At 44.3% G+C, this 19,228-nt stretch overlaps 1 protein-coding gene across 2 annotated transcripts in view; it reads right to left on the reverse strand.

Moving 5' to 3' along the window:
• The window catches only part of TNFRSF10B (tumor necrosis factor receptor superfamily, member 10b), a 72,576-nt gene extending 63,315 nt beyond the window's left edge, over positions 1-9,261 (reverse strand). For both annotated transcript variants that reach the window (XM_011968816.1, XM_011968815.1), the window contains exon 1: positions 8,753-9,261. In XM_011968816.1, the coding sequence (XP_011824206.1) occupies positions 8,753-8,902 (150 nt within the window). In that variant the 5' untranslated portion in view covers positions 8,903-9,261. The remainder of the gene's footprint in view (positions 1-8,752) is intronic.
• Positions 9,262-19,228: the final 9,967 nt, after the last annotated feature.

The following is a 19,228-nucleotide window of genomic DNA, read 5'->3' on the forward strand; positions in this document are numbered from 1 at the left end:
TAGCTGGGACTACAGGTGCCCGCCACCACGCCAGGCTAATTTTTTTGTATTTTTTTAAGTGGAGATGGAGTTTCACGGTGTTAGGCAGAATGGTCTGGATCTCCTGACCTCGTGATCCACCCGCCTTGGCCTCCCAAAGTGCTGGGATTACAGGCGTGAGCCACCGGGCCCGGCCTGTGTGTGTTTTTTTAATAATAGTCATCCTGATGGGTATAGGATGGTATCTCTGTGGTTTTGACCAGCAGTTCCCTAATGATTAGTGATTAGAGTATCTTTTCATATACTTATTGACCATTTGTATATTTGCTTTGGAGAAACGTTTATAAAAATCAGTTGCCCATTTTTAACCGGGTTGTTTTTCTTTTGTTGGACTATAGGAATTCTTCATGTATTTTAGATATTAAGCCCTTATCAGATATATAACTCACAAATATATTCTCTCATTCTGTGGGTTTTGCCTTTTTATCCAGTTAATTGTATCTTTTGATGCATAAGAGTTACTGATTTTCATGAAGTCCAAAATGTGTATTTTTTCTTTTGTTGCCTGTGTCCATGGTGTCATATCCAAGAAATTATTGCCAAATCCAATGTCACAAAATTTTTATCCTATATTTTATTTCAAGAGTTCTATAGTTTTGGCACTTACATTTACATCTTTTTTTTTTTTTTTTTAGCTATTTTTTATATACGACGTTAGGCTAAGGTTCAATTCATTCTTTTGAATATGGATATCCAGTTCTCCCAGCCCCCTTCATTGAAAAGATGGCCCTTTCCTCCATTCAACCATCTTGGCATCCTTGTGAAAAATAATTTGGCCATATATGTGAGGGTTTATTTCTGGCTGCTCTATTCTATTCCACTTATCTATTTGTCTGCTTTTATGCCAGTACCATGCTGTTTTGATTACTGCAGCTTTGCAGGAAGTTTTGAAAATCAGGAAATGTGAATCTTACTACATTTTTATTCATTTTCAAGATTGTTTTGGCTATTCTGGTCCCTAGAAATTCCATATGAATTTTAGAATACATTTTTTCATTTCTGCAAAAATGTAATTGGGATTTTGATAGAGATTACATTGAATGTATAGATCACTTTAGGAAACGTTGACATAATTAGTCTTACAATCCATAATCATGGCATCTCTTTCCATTTATTTTTGTATTCTTTAATTACTTTCAGTAATGTTTTATAGTTTTCATTGCACAAGTCTTCCACCTCCTTGGTGAGTTTACTCCTATTTTATTATTTTTGATACTATTGTAAATGGATTTTTTCCTAATTTCTTGTTTTGAATTGTTCGTTGGTAGTGTATAGAAATGCAACTGACTTTTCCAGTTGATTTTGTATTCCGCTTCTTTGATGAACTCATTTTAGTACTATTAAAGAAAAATTAAAAACACAGTTTAGCTATACCCTATGGCAATCACCCATAACCATGTAGCCAAAACTTAAGACATCCTGATATCCCTGAAACATTAACTGTAATCATGAAAAAACCCCACAAAATGTAAGTTTTACACCTTCGTCATGATGCAATATGGTTCAGTGAAATTAAATCAAGCAGCTATAGAAAAATCAGCTTAAACAGCTCTGATTGCCTTTAAAAAGAATGTAAATTTATAATAGTCAATCATGAAATTGTCAAAATACATCCTCCTTTATACAGTGTCCTATACCTACTGTAAGGCAAGTTTCTTACCACTTGGTTTGAAATCTCCCAGATTGCAATCTGTACTGTCTCTTACTGAACAACAATAAATTTCAAAATTTTAAAAATTTGATATGGTTTTATTTTTGGTGGTTTAATTTTTTGTGAACTCTTTCGGATTTTCTACCAGTAAGATCATATCATCTGAAAACACAGATTTTACTTTTTCCTTTATAGTTCAGATGCTTTTATTTCTTTTTCTTGCCTAATTGTTTTGGCTAGAACTTCCAGTACTATGCTGAGTGGCAAAGGTAGGTGGGTATCCTTACGTTGTTTTTAATCTTAAAGGAAATCTTTCCGTCTTTCACACTGAGTATGATGTTAGCTGTGAGGTTTTCTTACATGGCTTTTATGATGTAGTGGAAGTTTTCTTCTATTGTTAGTTTGCTGAGTGTTTTCATCATGAAAGGGCTTTGAATTTTATCAAAGGTTTTCCCTGTATCAATTGAGATGATCATGTGTCTTTTTCCCCCTTCATTCTATTAATGCAATGTATTACATTGTTCAATTTTCATTTGTTGAAACATTCCTGCATTCTGGAAATAAATCCAACTCGGTCATGGTGTATAATCCATTTAAGGTACTGTTGAATTATCTCTGATAGTATTTTGTTAAAGATTTTTGCATCCATTAGGGATATTGGGATGTAGCTTTATTTTCTTGTAGTATCTTTATCTGCTTGGGTATCAGAGCAATGCTGGCCTCACAGAAAGAGTCAAGAAAGGTTCCCTTCTCTTCAAGTTTTTGAAAGAGTTTGAGAAGTAGTGGTATTAGCTCTTCATTAAAATTAATTAAGCTGGTTAGAATTCACTAGTGAATTCTGTCAGCTTAATTAATAGTTTTGAAGAATTAATGTTTGTTTTGTGGATTCTCTCTATGGTTTTTCTTTTTTTCTTTTTCTTTCTTTCTTTGAGACAGTGTCTCACTCTGTCACCCAGGCTAGAGTGCAGTGATGTGATCTTGACTTACTGCAACCTACGTCTCTGGGGCTCAAGTGATCCTCCCACCTCAGCTTCCCGAGTAACTGGGATCACAAGTGTGCTCCACCAGGCCAGGCTGGTTTTTGTATTTTTTGTAGAGACAGAGTTTGGTCTCAAACTCCTGGCTTCGAGCGATCCTCCTGTCTTGGCCTCACAAAGTGCTGGGATTATAGGCATGAGCCACCACATCCGGCCTCTACTGTTTTTCTATTATGTGTTTTATTTATTTCTCTTCTAATAATTATTTCCTTTATAATGCTAACTCTGGGTTTGGTTCATTCTTTTTCTAATTCCTACATTTGTAAACTTTGCTTGTAGATTTAAGGTCCTTCTTCTTTTTTAATTAAACCATTTCTGGCTATAAATATCATAGGTAGAATCAGATACTATATATGCTTTTCTGTCTGGTTTCTTTCAGCATAATTATTTTGAAATTCAGTCATATTTTCATGTGCATCAGTACTCCGTTCCTTTTTATTACTGAGTTGTATGGCAGAATTAATATGGTAATATTATAAAATGTAGGAGACTTGAAATAATACAGATTCATTCACCTCCACTACTGATTCTTTCTGCTATAGTTGTCTCAGGCATGTACATATGTTACAAACCCTACAAAGTGTTATATTATTTGATATTTTCAAGAAAGTAACAGAAAATAATCATTCTTTATAGGTGCATTCATATTTCTATTGCTGATGATCTTCCTTCTTTCCTTAAGATCCATGTTCCTAGCCGGGCGAGGTGGCTCATACCTGTAATCCCAGCACTTTGGGAGGCCAAGGTGGTGGATCACCTGCGGTCAGGAGTTTGAGACGGGCCTGGCCAACATGGTGAAACCCCGTCTCTACTAAAAATACAAAAATTAGCCGGGTGTGGTGGCAAGCGCCTGTAATCCCAGCTGCTCAGGGGGCTGAGGCAGGGGAATCGCTTGAACCCAGGAGGCAGAGGTTGCAGTGAGCCAAGATTGCGCCATTGCACTCCAGCCTGGGCAACAACAGTGAAACTGTCTCTAAATAAATAAATAAATAAATAATCCATGTTTCCATTTCATTTCCTCTATTCAGATTGAAATCTTTTAGCATTTTGTATACTGCAGGTCTGTGAGCAATGATGTGTCCATACGGTCTCCAATAGCACATTCAGGTTCCTAATTCTTAAAGCCATTTATGCCCATTTATTCCTTCTTATTTGGTAATGACCTCACCCAAGTATCAGATTAGAAGCACTAGAATCCACCACGAATCTCTTTCCTCTTCTTACCAAACCCATTGCATCACTGGCCTGCATTATCATCATTTCTCTGAGATCCGCCTCAGCTGCCACTTGCCTTCTTCACCATAATGCAACCTGACCCTCACCCTAACCACTAGGACCCATCCCAAATGCTGCCCAGGCCACACTTGAGGTCACCCACCTAATCCACTCTCCACTGGGTGAACAATGATCTCTAAAGGGTGGATCTGATGGGGAACGTCCCCAGTGAAAACTTGACAATGGCCTTGGTGACTCTGGATGTGCGTGATCCTCCACACTCTATTCAGATCCTATGTTCTGTCCTTGGCCTGCCTGCCACACTTCCCACCTCTCACGTTTAACGCTCTCTATGAGCAGGTTGAGGACACAACATCTGCATTAGTGCAGCTTCCTAGAATCCACATTACCCATTCATTCACTCATGGAAGACATGTAGGCGCCTGGTGACCACATATGCAAGGAGCCATGGCATATCGGGAACACGACATGGCCCTTCCTTTCCTTAGCACAGTTTCCATTCATAAGAGCTGAGGCACAGCCATCATTAACCCCAAAGTCCACGAACTTGTGGAGAGTCTGGAGGGGCTGCTCAGGCAGAAGCGACAAATGCCATCGGTGGTAGGGACAGTAGTGGACATAAAGGAAAGAGTTCATGCAGACAGAATCCCAGACAGACAGGAAGCCAGTGTAATGAGGGAGGGGAGTAAAAACAAGAGAGGTACTGCTGAATTAATGTTGTAATATGATTACAAAATGTAGGAGAGTTGAAATAATATAGATCCATTCACCACCATTCACTCTTTCTGCTGTGCAGGACGAGGCTGTGCCATCCGTGGGCCTCTCTGATGGAGGGAGAATGGGCATGTGGCCAGAGATGTGTGATTGTGTTGGGCCACAGAAATGGGCTCATGGGGTTGTCCATGGGCATAGTTAAGAGAGAGAAGGAAAACAAGAAGAAGGGAGGCCAGCGGTTTGGCTTATTCAGTTCTTGACCCATTGAATTCTAGGAACCCTGCCTCCTCCCGGACATGAGTCATTGGCGGGGCTTCCCTGTCTTGTGACTCACCCACCTGTGACAGAGGCTCCTTGCTTTATACCAAGTTTGAGCCTAATGCCTGCTAATATTTCTCGTCAAAAATTAACCCGAGTAACCTCCTCTTTCTTCTCTGAGTCACCCACATCCTTAAAACTGCCCTGGATAATCACAGTTCCTACACAGGTTGTTGTGTGAACTGAAAGTGTTAATATGTGTGGAAAGTGCTTAGAACACAGAACTTAAACACATGCTCTGATTACTATGATCATTACCCGCAATGTTGATTTTAAGCAAACCATATTATCCCGGCCACACTACCATGACCTGCAGCCTTGGGACTGCACAGCCTCCTTCTGTCAGTCAAATATGGAGGGATGACATCTCTGGAGCCAGCACAGCCACTCTGGAGGTAGGGCAGGTGACAGTGGTGGGACCTCATGCTTCCTGATAGTTATTGAGGTCCCTGCTGTCATCTGCTCCACCGGACTGTGGGCTCCAGGGAGCAGTATTCACACAGGGCTCATTTGTCCTTCCCCAACTCAGGCACAGATTTTCCCAGAGTAAAGGGCTCCTCGTCTACCTGATGAATGAATCACTCCTACCCCCGCCGCCAAGCACAGACAGTGAGACTAGCTATGGCCTCAGCTCACTGCATAAGGACGGCCTCCAGCTGCAGCAGGGGCAGAGGACCCTGTAGAGCTCTGTAGACTCTGTTGAGAACCACAGGCAGGAGCTTCCAGGGGCCAAGTGCAGGGCAGAGATTGGGAGAAGCAGCTGCTCCTTGCAGAGGATATATCCAGTGTCTGCTGAGACTGACTCTGGGTGCCTGAGAAGAAGCCACCCAGGGAAGGGAAGGTTAGATTGTGGCCCATGCAGGGCTGAGAGATCTGCATGTTCCTGTTCCCCTTCCCACAGTAGACAGACCACATGCCAGGGGTGCTGGCTAGTTACCATCAGAAGTTGACCACTATACCCTTAGTAGTTAACTAAATGAGCCTCTGAATAAGGAAACTGAACACAAGGTATATGGTTATATGTGGTTAAAAGCTAGTATCAGAGGAGCAAACTGATCCTCAGTTTTCTAATTATGACCAGAGTAATACCCAATAGACTTTGAAAGAACACAATGATGTTCAGTACCTAAGAAAGCAAAATTCACAATGTCATGCAATAAAAAATCACTATGCATGGAAAAAAACCAAAAATGTCCCCACAGGCAGGAAAAAAAAATGCAATCAACAGAAACAGTGGCTGATAACAGATATAATGGTGTTGATACACTAAAGACCTTAAAACAGGTCATCTAAAGCTTACAAATGTACTCAAGGATATTTTAAAAAGAGAGAAACAAAACACTGCCACCAAACTCATAGACTGGGCATGGTGGCCCAGGCCTGTAATCCCAGCACTTTGCAAGGACAAAGTGGGAGGATTCCTTGAGCGCAGGAGTTTGAGACCAGCCTGGGCAACATGGTGAAACCCGGTCTCTACTAAAAATACAAAAATTAGCCAGGCATGGTGGCAAGCGCCTGTGGTCCCAGGTACTTGGGAGGCCGAGGTGGGAGGATCACTTGAGCTCAAGAGGTTGAGGCTGCAGTGAGCTCTGACTGTGCCACTGCACTCCAGCCTGGGTGACAGAGTAAGACCCTGTCTCAAAAAAGAAAAACACAAAGAAGATCAGGAAATAAATGAAAGATACTAAAAAAGCCAAAAGAGAACTTCTAAAGTTCAAAAAAAAAAAAAATCTGATATACAGTAGATGAGATTAACAGCAGGTTAGATTCTGCAGAATCAGATCAATGAACTTGAAGAGCCCTCACTGGGAACTACCCAAAGTGAAGCATAGAAAATGATGGGGCAAAATAAAGAACAGATACTAAGTTAACTCTGATACAAAATCTAACATTCTAACGTAAATGTATTAAGACCACAGTCACCAGAAGAGACAGACAGAGTATTTGAAGAAATAATGGCTGGAAATCTTCCAAGCAGAACATAAACTCGGCCAGGCATGGTGGCTCACGCCCGTTTTTGAGATGGAGTGTCGCCTTTGTCGCCCAGGCTGAAGTGCAGTGGCGCGATCTCGGCTCACTGCAATCTCTGCCTCCCGAGTTCACGCCATTCTCCTGGCTCAGCCTCCCGAGTAGCTGGGACTACAGGCGCCCGCCACCGTGCCCGGCTAATTTTTTGTATTTTTAGTAGAGACGGGGTTTCACCGTGTTAGCCAGGATGGTCTCGATATCCTGAGCTCGTGATCCGCCCGCCTCGGCCTCCCAAAGTGCTGAGATTACAGGCAGGAGCTACCGGACCCGGCTGTCGTGGCTTTCTTTACAGAAAAATCTCCAAGGAGAACATAAACTCGAAAACCGCAAATACGAGAAATTCAACACAACCCAGTTGTGGCTTTCTTTACAGAAAAAATCTTCCAAGTAGAAAGAACATAAAAGTCGAAAGCCAAAAATCCAAGAAATTCTTTATAGAAAAAAAACACAACAGGGCAAACAAACCAAATCACTGCAAACCAGTGCTAAGAAAAATCATAAAAGCAGCCAGAGACCAAAGATCCACCACCCACAGAGAAGCAAGATGCCGTGGGAGCCTAGGCCCACAGAAACCACAGCAGGAGGGGGAGACCGAGGCCCCTGTACACCTTCCTCACCAGGAGGATTCCGCCCTCCCTCCACTCAGAGGTGATACCAAGGACACACAGTGGTGTGGGGTGGAAACACTGAACTCAGCATGAGGTGTGTAACAATATCCCATAAAACTCCAGTGCTTCACACTGGTATTCTTTAGGCCAACACCAGCATTCTCTTGACCTTACTTTCACGGTTCCTCCTCTCCCTTCCTGCCCCTCTGTACAGTCTTGAGTTAGGTCTCGGCCCACAGACTTCCCCTCGCTGAGCTACGGTCTCCTCCTCTGTAAAGTGTGATGATTCACAATCTCTCCCGTCGCTGAGCACACCGTGCTGTTCCCTACAAAGCCGACCCTTTGTCCCTTCCCCATTATCACAGATACTTGCCGAGAGGTGGCAAGAAAGGCTCTTGCCAGACCAAAATGCAGCTGCTGTTATCAAGCAGGTCAGGCCCCAAGTGCCACAGACTCCCTTCCCCTAAATCTCATTTTCCCAAGGAACCCCAAACACCGGCATTGGCGATGAGCGGCCCCGCGCGCGTAGGGGCGCAGCGGCTAAGGAGAGGAAGGGTCCTCTCCAGCTGCGCCCGCAACCGCTCCCGCGCGCGGAACGGAACCACTGGGACGCAGCGACCACAGGGGAGTTCTTCACTGGTCGCGGGATCAAAGCGATCTGCAATGAGCACCTTTAGGAATTCATTCGAAGGCGCAAAAGGAAAAGAAATTAAGGCAGGAACTGATCGAGGAAGGAAGGGAGGGAAAGAAAGAAAGGAAGAAAGAGAAAAAGAGAAAGAAAGAAAAAGAAAGGAAGGAAAGAAAACAAAATCAAAGTCCGAGGACGTCTCTGTGGCCTCACGCGGCTTACTCGGGAATTCCCACCTTGTCGCGCACCCTCACTGGATTCGGGAATTTACACCAAGTGGAACGCGCGCTCTGCTCCTTCGCGGCCCGGGTCGCTCCTGCCCAGCCCGGGGACCCGGCTCTTCCCCCGACTCTGGCGACTGGTGCGTCTTGCCCGGACATGCCCGGCCGCAGGCGACCCGGGCCACGCACCCCCATAGTGTCCCCCTCTCTCCCTGCCCGCTCCCGGCGCCAGGAGCGCTCTTCCCCAACCAGGGACCGCGGCGGGGACTCACCGACAGCAGGACTGCGGCGGCTGCGACGACGAGCACAGGGGTCTTGAGGACGCGGAGCCCAGGCCTGGCTCCCCGCGCCTCCCTGGGTCCCGGGCCGCGCCCTTTCCGGGCCCCCGAAGCGGCCGGGGCGCTCTGTCTCAGTTGTCCCATGGCAGGAGGGAAGGCTCTTCGCCCCCCAGGCCCGTAGGTTTCAACTCTTAAAGTAGATCGGACGTCAGTCCGTGTATTTTGTGGGCACAGAGATTGCGGGGTTCACGGGACACGTGCTGATTTCTGTGTCCAGAAGGAGTTGCGGCGGCGCGGCTGTACTTTCACAGCCCCCAGGCAGGCGTCATTCGGGGCGGGGCGAATCAGAGCCAATATGCAACTGCAAATTCCGCCACAGGTTGGTGACAAAAAATAAATAAATAATAAGAGCCTTGTCAACGTCACCCTCTGCAAGCGCGTCCAAGTGGGGCGGGGAGGGGAAGGTATCGGAAAGTAACCTTCGCCCTGGCGGCTGCGCCCCGGGCTGTGGTTTGTTTCTGGGTCCTGTCTGCGCCAGGACAGGCACCGAAACTGGGGGAGAATGAGTTGAGGGAGGCGCCTGGGGAGTTGATGCCTCCCAGGGTCGCGCGCTTGGCTGTGAACAGACAGGGTCTTGAGGTTCAGAGTCCGCTTTCGAGGCGCGTCCTTATCCTTTCCCCTTCCGAGGGGTACCTGTCCCTCCTGTTCTCTCGTTCTCTCTCTTTCTTCTTTCCTTCTTTCTCATTTTTTTCCTTCCTTCTTCCTTCTCTTTCTTTCTTTCGTTCTTTCTTTTCTTTCTTCTTTTTCTTTCTTTTTCTTTTCCCTCCTTCCTTGCTGCTTTCTCTTTCCTTCTTTCCTGCTTTCTCTTTCCTTCCTTCCTTCCTTTTCTTTCTTTTTCTTTCTTTCTTTCCTTTTCTTTTCTTTCCTCTCTCTTTCTTTTCTTTCCTCCTTCTCTTTCTTTCTTTTTCTTTTCTTTCTTTTGTGTGGTTTATTTTTTGAGACAGTCTCTCTGTGGTCAGGTTGGTGTGCCGTGGTGTGATCCCGGCTCACTTTAACCTCCGTCTCCCAGGTTCAAGCAATGCTCCCATCTCAGCCTCCTGTGTAGCTGGTACTACAGGCCTGCACCATCACACCTGGCTAATTTTTGTATTTTTAGTAGACATGAGGGTTCACTATGTTGGCCAAAAGACCATTGAACTAAGGGAGGAGACCACACCTCATATTGTCTTACGCCCAATTTCTGCCTCCAAAGAAAGAAGAAGTAAAAACTAAAAGGCAGAAATGAAATCCACAGGCAGACAGCTCAGCACTATGCCCTGGGCCTGGTAGTTAAAGATGGACCCCTGACCTAACCGATTACATTATCTATAGATTCCAGACATTGTATGGAAAAGCATTGTGAAAAATCCCTGTCCTCTTCTGTTCTGTTCTGATTACCGGTGCATGCAGCCCCCAGTCACGTACCCCCTGCTTGCTCAATCTATCATGACCTTCTCACACAGACCCCCTTAGAGTTGTGAGCCCTTAAAAGGGACAGGAATTGCCCACTCGGGGACGTTGGCTCTTGAGACAGGAGTCTTGCCGATGCTCCTGGCCAAATAAACCCCTTCCTTCTTTAACTCGGTGTCTGATGGGTTTTGTCTGTGGCTCTTCCTGCTACAGAACCCAACTTACACTCACACCTAGTCCACAGATGTGTCTATGTCCCTGCACCCTTGCTACACTTAGCTTCCATTTGTCACTAGTCTAGGAAATAAAACATGATACATCACATTGTTAGGTATTTTCATTCCTTCACGGTACTAGGGATTTTCAAGGATACAGGAATGTTTGGTACTGGGAGTAGACGACCAGGGGATTCAGACAAGACAGCAGTGGAGGGTGGCAGGGAAGACTGAATTCTCAGTTGTGCACTTGGAAAACCGTGGTCAGCTGGGGCCAGTCCCTGCCACCCACCATGCCTGTGAATGGAGATAAGGTCTCTGTCCTCAGGCTGTCAGGAGGACATCAGATGAGCCTGGAGCTGAGCTCAGTTCCTGACTCCAGGTCCTGGCTCTGTCAATGCTGGGCTGGTCCAATCTCTATGCCAGGTCCTTCCACCCCATCCCTCTCTTTATCAAAGTAGGAATCAAGAAGATCCAAAGGCTCAGCTTTCAGGTTGTCAGAGTACTGAAACTGGAGGCTGTGGATGGCTGGGCCCTGCCATGCTCCCAGTCCAGCTCTGTGACTCTGGTGTGGCCCCAGCTCCTTCCTGTAAAATGAGGAGATAAAAATCTTCAGCAGCTCTGTGTAAACTTCTGCAGGCTGTTAACAGGTCTGGGAGAACAAATTGCATCCTCAGGGCTGGTGTCAGTCACTCTGGACTCTGGATCCCCAGGGCACCTGTCCTCCACCCAGCAGAGGCTGCACCTTCTCCTACCTGCACCTCAGTACCAGCTCTCTGAGCTTGGGGCAGAAGCTTCTGAAGACTGGGGTGGAGCACCATGTGGAGAGGCCATGGAGGAACAGAGGAGCCAGAATTCAAATGAGGACAGCAATGGCACTGCAGGGTCACAGCCTGGTTTACCTGCCACGCTTCCAGTTGTCCTTCTGGTGGGCACCCAGCCCATGCCCCAGTTTGAAGAGTGAGCAGGAAAGGTCTAAATCCATGTGGCCACAGATGGCTGTTCACCCAGCCTCTACTGAGAGACCACAGTCCCCGTTCCGGTCCTCTGTCCTGTATCCAGGAGTGGCAGGGCAATGAGGCTCTAGCTTCTAGGTTGAGGATGGGGAGAGTGGGGACAGTGGGGACAGTGCCATGCCCCGAGCCTGTGCTGTTGGGCAGCTGGTGTCCTGCTCCCAGCCAGAGACTGCACATCTTCAGGTAGTGGATTTTCCTAACAACCCGGGGAGATGAGGGTGGATCGTTTTCCATGTTTTACAAGTGGCAAAATGAGATTCAGGAGCAATGTCTCCAGCAGTTTTGGCCTCACCTTCTGTATAATAGCAGCCATATTTGGGCCTCTGCAGAACTAGAGTTCTCTGAGCAGCTGCTTCTCTGATCTCTGTCCTGCACTTGGCCTCTGGGAGCTCCTGTGGGTCCTCAGCAGAGTCCACAGGGCCCTCCCTGTGCTGCAGCCTGGAGCCTGTCCTTAGGCGGTGAGCTGAAGCCACCACTGCACTCACCTCATGGGTTTTTGGGGAAAGTGATTCACCCAGGAAGTAGACAGTGAGCCCTTTACTCTGGGAACACCTGTGCCTGGGGTCTGCTGGCGGCAGGGAGGACAAACAAACCCCATGTGAATCCTGCTCCCCGGAGCCCACAGTGTGGAGGGAGAGGTGACACCAGGGGTCATATAACTAATAGGAGGGAGCATGAGGGAGGCCTGAGAGCTCACCACTCTGGCCTCCCCCTTCTCCAGAGAGGCCGTGCTGGAGGGAGGCCGTGCAGTTGTAAGGCCATAGGATGTGGTATTGTTGGCCTGGAAGATGTGGTTTGATTACAGCCACTAATGAGGGTCATGGAGGGAAGCTAAGTTCCCCTTTAAGGGTTTGTTTGTTTGTTTGTTTGTTTGGCTGGGCCTGAGAATTAAATTGACATAAGACAGGTCCACAGGAGAAAAGCACACAGATTAATATAATACAAATTTTACATGGCACAGAAGATACAGTGAGAGTCAGTTACTTATATACTGAATTAGACCAAGTAACTTGTGAAAAAACAAGTAAATATGTGGAGGTTAAAAAGATGAGTGATTCTATTCTTTTTTTAAAAAATATCTGCTCCTTTAAGGAATAAAAAAGACAAGCTTACCTTTTAAAATGTATTTTATATATGTATACAATCTAAATTTATTTTTCTCTCCTTATCCCTGAATACTTTATTATTTTATTTTACTTTAAGTTCTGAAATACATGTGCAGAACATGCAAGTTTGTTACACAAGTATACATTTGCCATGGTTGTTTGCTGCACCTAACAACCCATTATCTAGGTTTTAAGCCCTGCATGCATTAGGTATTTATCCTAATGCTCTCCCTCCCTTTGCCCCTCACCCCCTGACAGGCCCCAGTGTGTGATGTTCCCCTCCCCATATCCATGTGTTCTTATTGTTCAACTTCTACTTATGAGTGAGAACATGCAGTGTTTGGTTTTCTGTTCCTGTTTTAGTTTGCTGAGAATGATGGCTTCCAGCTTCATCCATGTCCCTGCAAAGGACATGAACTCATTCTTTTTTATTGATGCATAGTATTCCATGGTGTACATGTGCCACATTTTTTTATCCAGTCTATTATTGAAGGGCATTTGGGTTGGTTCCAAGTCTTTGCTATTGTGAATAGTGCCACAGTAAACATACGTATCCATGTCTCTTTATAGTAGAATGATTTATAATCCTTTGAGCATATACCCAGTAATGGGATTGCTGGGTCAAATGGTATTTCTGGGTTCTAGATCTTTGAGGAATCGTCACACTGTCTTCCACAATGGTTGAACTAATTTACACTCCCACCAGCAGTGTAAAAGTGTTCCTATTTCTCCATAGCCTCACCAGCATCTGTTGTTTCCTGACTTTTAAAATAACCATCATTTTAACTGGCGTGAAATAGTATCTCATTGTGGTTTTGATTTGCATTTCTCTAGTGACCAGTGACGATGAGCTTTTATTCATATGTTGGTTGGCCGTATAAATGTCTTCTTTTGAGAAGTGTCTGTTCATATCCGTCACCCACTTTCTGATGGTTTTATTTTTGTTGTTGTTGTAAATTTATTTAAGTTCCTTGTAGATTCTGGATGTTAGACTTTTGTCAGACAGGTAGCTTGCAAAAATTTTCTCCCATTCTGTACATTGCCTGTTCACTCTGATGATAGTTTCTTTTGCTGTGCAGAAGCTCTTCAGTTCGATAAGATCCCATTTGTCAGTTTTGGCTTTTGTTGCCATTGCTTTTGGTGTTTTAGTCATGAAGTCTTTGCCCATGCCTACGTCCTGAATGGTATTGCCTAGGTTTTCTTCTAGGATTTTTATGGTTTTGGGTTTTACATTTAAGTCTTTAATCCGTCTTGAGTTAATTTTTGTACAAGGTGTAAGGAAGGGGTCCAGTTTCTGTTTTCTGCATATGGCTAGCCAGTTTTCCCAGCACCATTTATTAAATAGGGAATCCTTTTAATAGATTGTTTGTTTTTGTCAGGTTTGTCGAAGATCAGATGGTTGTAGATGTGTGGTGTTATTTCTGAGGTCTCTGTTCTGTTTCATTTGACTGTATATCTGTTTTGGTACCAGTACCATGCTGTTTTGGTTACTGTAGCCTTGTAGTATAGTTTGAAGTCAGGTAGCGTGATGCCTCCAGTTTTGTTCTTTTTGCTTAGGATTATCTTGGCTATATGGGCTCCTTTTTGGTTCCATATGAAACTTAAAGTAGCTTTTTCTAATTCTGTGAAGAAAGTCACTGGCAGCTTGATGGGAATAGCATTGAATCTATAAATTACTTTGGCCAGTATGGCCATTTTCATGAAATTAATTCTTTTTATCCGTAAGCATGGAATGTTTTTCCATTTGTTTGTGTCCTCTTGTATTTCCTTGGGCAGTGATTTGTAGTTCTCCTTGAAGAGGTCCTTCATGTCCCTTGTAAGCTGTATTCCTAGGTATTTTATTTCTTTGTAGCAGTTGTGAATAGGAGTTCACTCATGATTTGGCTCTCTGCTTGTCTATTGTTGATGTATAGGAATGCTTGTGATTTTTGCACACTGATTTTGTATCCTGAGACTTTGCTGATGTTGCTTATCAGCTGAAGGAGGTTTTGGGCTGAGACGATGTGGTTTTCTAAATATACAATCATGTCGTCTGCAAACAGAGACAATTTGACTTCCTCTTTTCCTATTTGATTACCCTTTTTTTCTTTCTCTTGCCTGATTGCCCTGGCCAGAACTTCCAATACTATGTTGAATATGAGCGGTGAGAGAGGGCATCCTTGTCTTGTCTTGTGCCGGCTTTCAAAGGGAATGCTTCTAGCTTTTGCCTATTTAGTATGATATTGGCTATGGGTTTGTCATAAATAGCTCTTATTATTTTGAGAGATGCTCCATCAGTACCTAGTTTATTGAGAGTTTTTAGCATGAAGGGATGTTGAATTTTATTGAAGGCCTTTTCTGCATCTATTGAGATAATAATGAGGTTTTTATCATTGGTTCTGTTTATGTGATGGATTATGTTTACTGATTTGCGTATGTTGGATCAGCCTTGCATCCCAGGGATGAAGTCAGCTTGATCTTGGTGGATAAGCTTTTCGATGTGCTTGCTGGATTCAGTTTGTCAGTATTTTATTGAGGATTTTTGCAACAATGTTTATCAGGGATATTGGCCTGAATTTTCTTTTTTTGTTGTGTCTCTGCCAGACTTTGGTATCAGGATGATGCTGGCCTCATAAAATGAGTTAGGGAGGAGTCCCTCTTTTTCTATTGTTTGGAATAGTTTCAGAAGGAATGGTACCAGCTCCTCTTTGTACCTCTGGTAGAATTCGGCTGTGAATCCATCTGGTCCTGGGCTTTTTTTTTAGTTGGTAGACTATTAATTGCTGCCTCAATTTCAGAACTTATTGGTGTATTCAGAGATTCGACTTCTTCCTCGTTTAGATTTGGGAGGATGTAGAGGTGTTTATAGTATTCTCTGATGGTAGTTTGTATTTCTGTGGGATCAGTGGTGATATCCCTTTATCATTTTTTATTGTGTCTATTTGATTCTTCTCTCTTTTCTTATTAGTCTAGCTAGTGGTCCATTTATTTTGTTAATCTTTTCAAAAAACCAGCTCCTGGATTCATTGATTTTTTCAAAGGGGTTTTCATGTCTCTATCTCCTTCAGTTCTGCTCTGATCTTAGTTATTTCTTGTCTTCTGCTAGCTTTTGAATTTGTTTGCTCTTGCTTCCCTAGTTCTTTTAATTGTGATATTAGGGTGTTGATTTTAGATCTTTCTGGCTTTCTGTTGTGGGCATATAGTGCCATAAATTTCCCTCTTAACACTGATTTAGCTATGTCCCACAGATTCTGGTACATTGTGTCTTTCTTCTCATTGGTTTCAAAGAACTTCTTTATTTTTGCCTTAATTTCATTATTTACCCAGTAGTCATTCAGGAGCAGGTTGTTAAATTTCCATGTAGTTGTGCGATTTTGAGTGAGTTTCTTAATCCTGAGTTCTAATTTGATTGCACTGTGGTCTGAGAGACTGTTATGATTTCCGTTCTTTTGCATTTGCTGAGGAGTGTTTTACTTCCAATTATGTGGTCAATTTTATAACACGTGTTTTATGGTGCTGAGAAGAATGTATACTCTGTTGATTTGGGGTGGAGAGTTCTATAGATGTCTGTTAGGTCCACTTGGTCCAGAGCTGAGTTCAAGTCCCGAATAGCCTTGTTAATTTTCTGTCTCGTTGATCTAATATTGACAGTGGGGTGTTAAAGTCTCCCACTATTATTGTGTGGGAGTCTAAGTCTTTTTGTAGGTCTCTAAGAACTTGTTTTATGAATCTGGGTTCTCCTATGTCAGGTGCATATATATTTAGGATAGTTAACTCTTCTTGTTGCACTGATCCTTTTAACATTATGTAACGGCCTTCTTTGTCTTTTTTGATCTTCGTTTAAAGCCTGTTTTATCAGACACTAGGATTGCAGTCCCTGTTTTTGTTTATTATTATTATTGCTTTCCATTTGCTTGGCAAATATTCCTCCATCCCTTTATTTTGAGCCTATGTGTGTCTTTGCATGTGAGATGGGTCTCCTGAATACAGCACACGAATGGGTCTTGACTTTTTATCAAATTTGCCAGTCTGTGTCTTCTAATTGGGGCATTTAGCCCATTTACATTTAAGGTTATTACTATGTGTGAATTTGATCCTGTCATCATGATGCTAGCTGGTTATTTTGCACATTAGTTGATGCAGTTTCTTCATAGTGTCATTGGTCTTTATATTTTGGTGTGTTTTTGCAGTGGCTGCTACCAGTTTTTCCTTTCCATATTTAGTGCTTCATTAGGGGCTCTTGTAAAAAAAAGCCTGGTGGTGACAAAATCCCTCAGCATTTGCTTGTCTAGAAAGGATTTTATTTCTCCTTTACTTATGAAGCTTAGTTTGGCTGGATATGAAATTCTGGGTTGAAAATTATTTTCTTTAAGAATGTTAAATATTGGCCCTCACTGTCTTCTGGCTTATAGGGTTTCTGCCGAGAGATCCGCTGTTAATCTGATGGGCTTCCCTTTGTAGGTAACCTGACCTTTCTCTCTGGCTGCCCTTAATATTTTTTCCTTTGTTTCAACCTTGGAGAATCTGACAATTATGTGTCTTGGCGTTGCTCTTCTTAAGGAATATCTTAGTGGTGTTCTCTCTATTTCCTGAATTTGAATGTTGGCCTGTCTTGCTAGGTTAGGGAGGTTCTCGTGGATTATATCCTGAAGTGTGTTTTCCAACTTCGTTCCATTCTCCCTGTCACTTTCAGGTACACCAATCAATTGTAGGTTTGATATTTTCACATAGTGCCATATTTCTTGGAGGCTTTGTTCGTTCATTTTCGTTCTTTTTTCTCTAATCTTGTCTTCATGCCTTATTTCATTAAGTTGATCTTCAATCTCTGATATCCTTTCTTCCACTTGATCGATTCAGCTATTGATACTTGGGTATGCTTCACAAAGTTCTTGTGCTGTGTTTTTCAGCTCCATCAGTTGATTTATGTTCCTCTCTAAACTGGTTATTCTAGTTAGCAGTTCCTGTAACCTTTCATCAAGGTTCTTAGTTTCCTTGCATTGGATTAGAACATGCTTCTTTAACTCAGAGGAGTTTTTTATTACCCACCTTCTGAAGCCTACTTCTGTCAATTTATCAATCTCATTCTCCATCCAGTTTTGTGCCCTTGCTAGAGGGGGGTTGTGATCATTTGGGGAAGAAGAGGGATTCTGGTTTTTGGAATTTTCAGCATTTTTGCACTGGTTTTTCCTCATCTTCATGGATTTATCTACCTTCGATCTTTGAGGCTGATGACCTTTCGATGGGGTTTTAGTGTGGGGGTCTTTTATGTTGGTGTTGATGTTGTTGCTTTCTATTAGTTTTTCTTCTAACAGTCAGGCCCCTCTTCTGTATGTCTGCTGCAGTTTGCTGGAGGTCCGCTTCAGCCTGTGTTCACCTGGATATCATTAGCCGTGGCTGCAGAACAGCAAAGATTGCTGCCTACTCTTTACTCTGGAAGCTTTGTCCCAGAGGGGCACTGGCCTGATGCCAGGAGGAGCTCTCCTGTTTGAGGTTGACCCGTGGTGCCTGGAACCCCTGTTGGGGGATTTCTCCCAGTCAGGAGGCACAGGGGTCAGGGACCCACTTGAGGAGGTAGTCTGTCCCTTAGCAGAGCTGGTGTGCTGTGCTGGGAGAAACCCTCTTGTCAGGATCACTTGCTCTCTTCAGAGCCGGCAGGCAGGAAGAATTAAATTCGATGAAGCTGCGCCCACAGCCGCCCCTTCCCCCAGGTGCTCTGTCCCAGGAAGACAGGAGTTTTGTCTGTAAACTCCTGACTAGGGCTGTTGCCTTTCCTTCAGAGATGCCCTGCCTAGTGAGGAGGAATCTAAAGAAGCAGTCTGGCCACAGCTGCTTTGCCATGCCCACCCCAGACCTCCCAGACTCCTTAGCACTGTCATGGGAAAACTGCCTACTAAAACCTCAGTAATGGCAGACGTCCCTCCCCCAGCCAAGCTTGATCGTCCCAGGTCGACTTCAGACTGCCATACTGGGAGCGAAAATTTCAAGCCAGTGGGTTCTTAGCTTGCTGGGCTCTATGGGAGGGGGACCTGCTGAGCGAGACCACTTGGCTCCCTGGCTTCAGCTCCCTTTCCAGGGGGAGTAAACAGATTCTGTCTCGCTTGGGTTCCAGGCACCATGGGTAAGAAAAAATACTCCTGCAGCTAGCTCAGTGTCTGCCCAAACAGTTTTGTGCTTGAAACCCAGGGCCCTGGTGGTGTAGACACAAGAGAATCTATCTCCTCATCTGCAGGTTGCAAAAACCGTGAAAAACGTAGTAACCTGGCCGGGTAGCACAGTCCCTCGGGGCTTCCCTTGGCTCGGGGAGGGAGGTCCCTGGCTCCTTGCACTTCCTGGGTGAAGTGACACCCCACCCTGCTTCTGCTTACCCTCCGTAGGTTGGACGCACTGCCTAACCAGTCCCAATAAGATGAACTGGGTACCTCAGTTGGAAATGCAGAAATCACCTGCCTTCTGCGTCGGTCTCGCTGGGAGCTGCAAACGGGAGCTGTTCCTATTGGGCTATTTTGGCCCCTCCCTCCAAGCCGATACTCTCAAGAGTGGTTCTATTCTAACAAGCTCTGTGCAGTACTCTCTTGGCCTCTACTTCTCATCCTTAAAAACAAAGAGTTTGTCTGATGTATCCTAGGGGACTTTCATGTCCTGCTTTTAGGAAACACAAAAAAGGTCAAAAGGATCTTCTTGCACATGCTGTTTTTCACTTGATCT

The sequence above is a fragment of the Mandrillus leucophaeus genome, unplaced genomic scaffold (assembly GCF_000951045.1).
Source record: "Mandrillus leucophaeus isolate KB7577 unplaced genomic scaffold, Mleu.le_1.0 Scaffold86, whole genome shotgun sequence".
Classification (NCBI taxonomy): Eukaryota; Metazoa; Chordata; class Mammalia; order Primates; family Cercopithecidae; genus Mandrillus; species Mandrillus leucophaeus.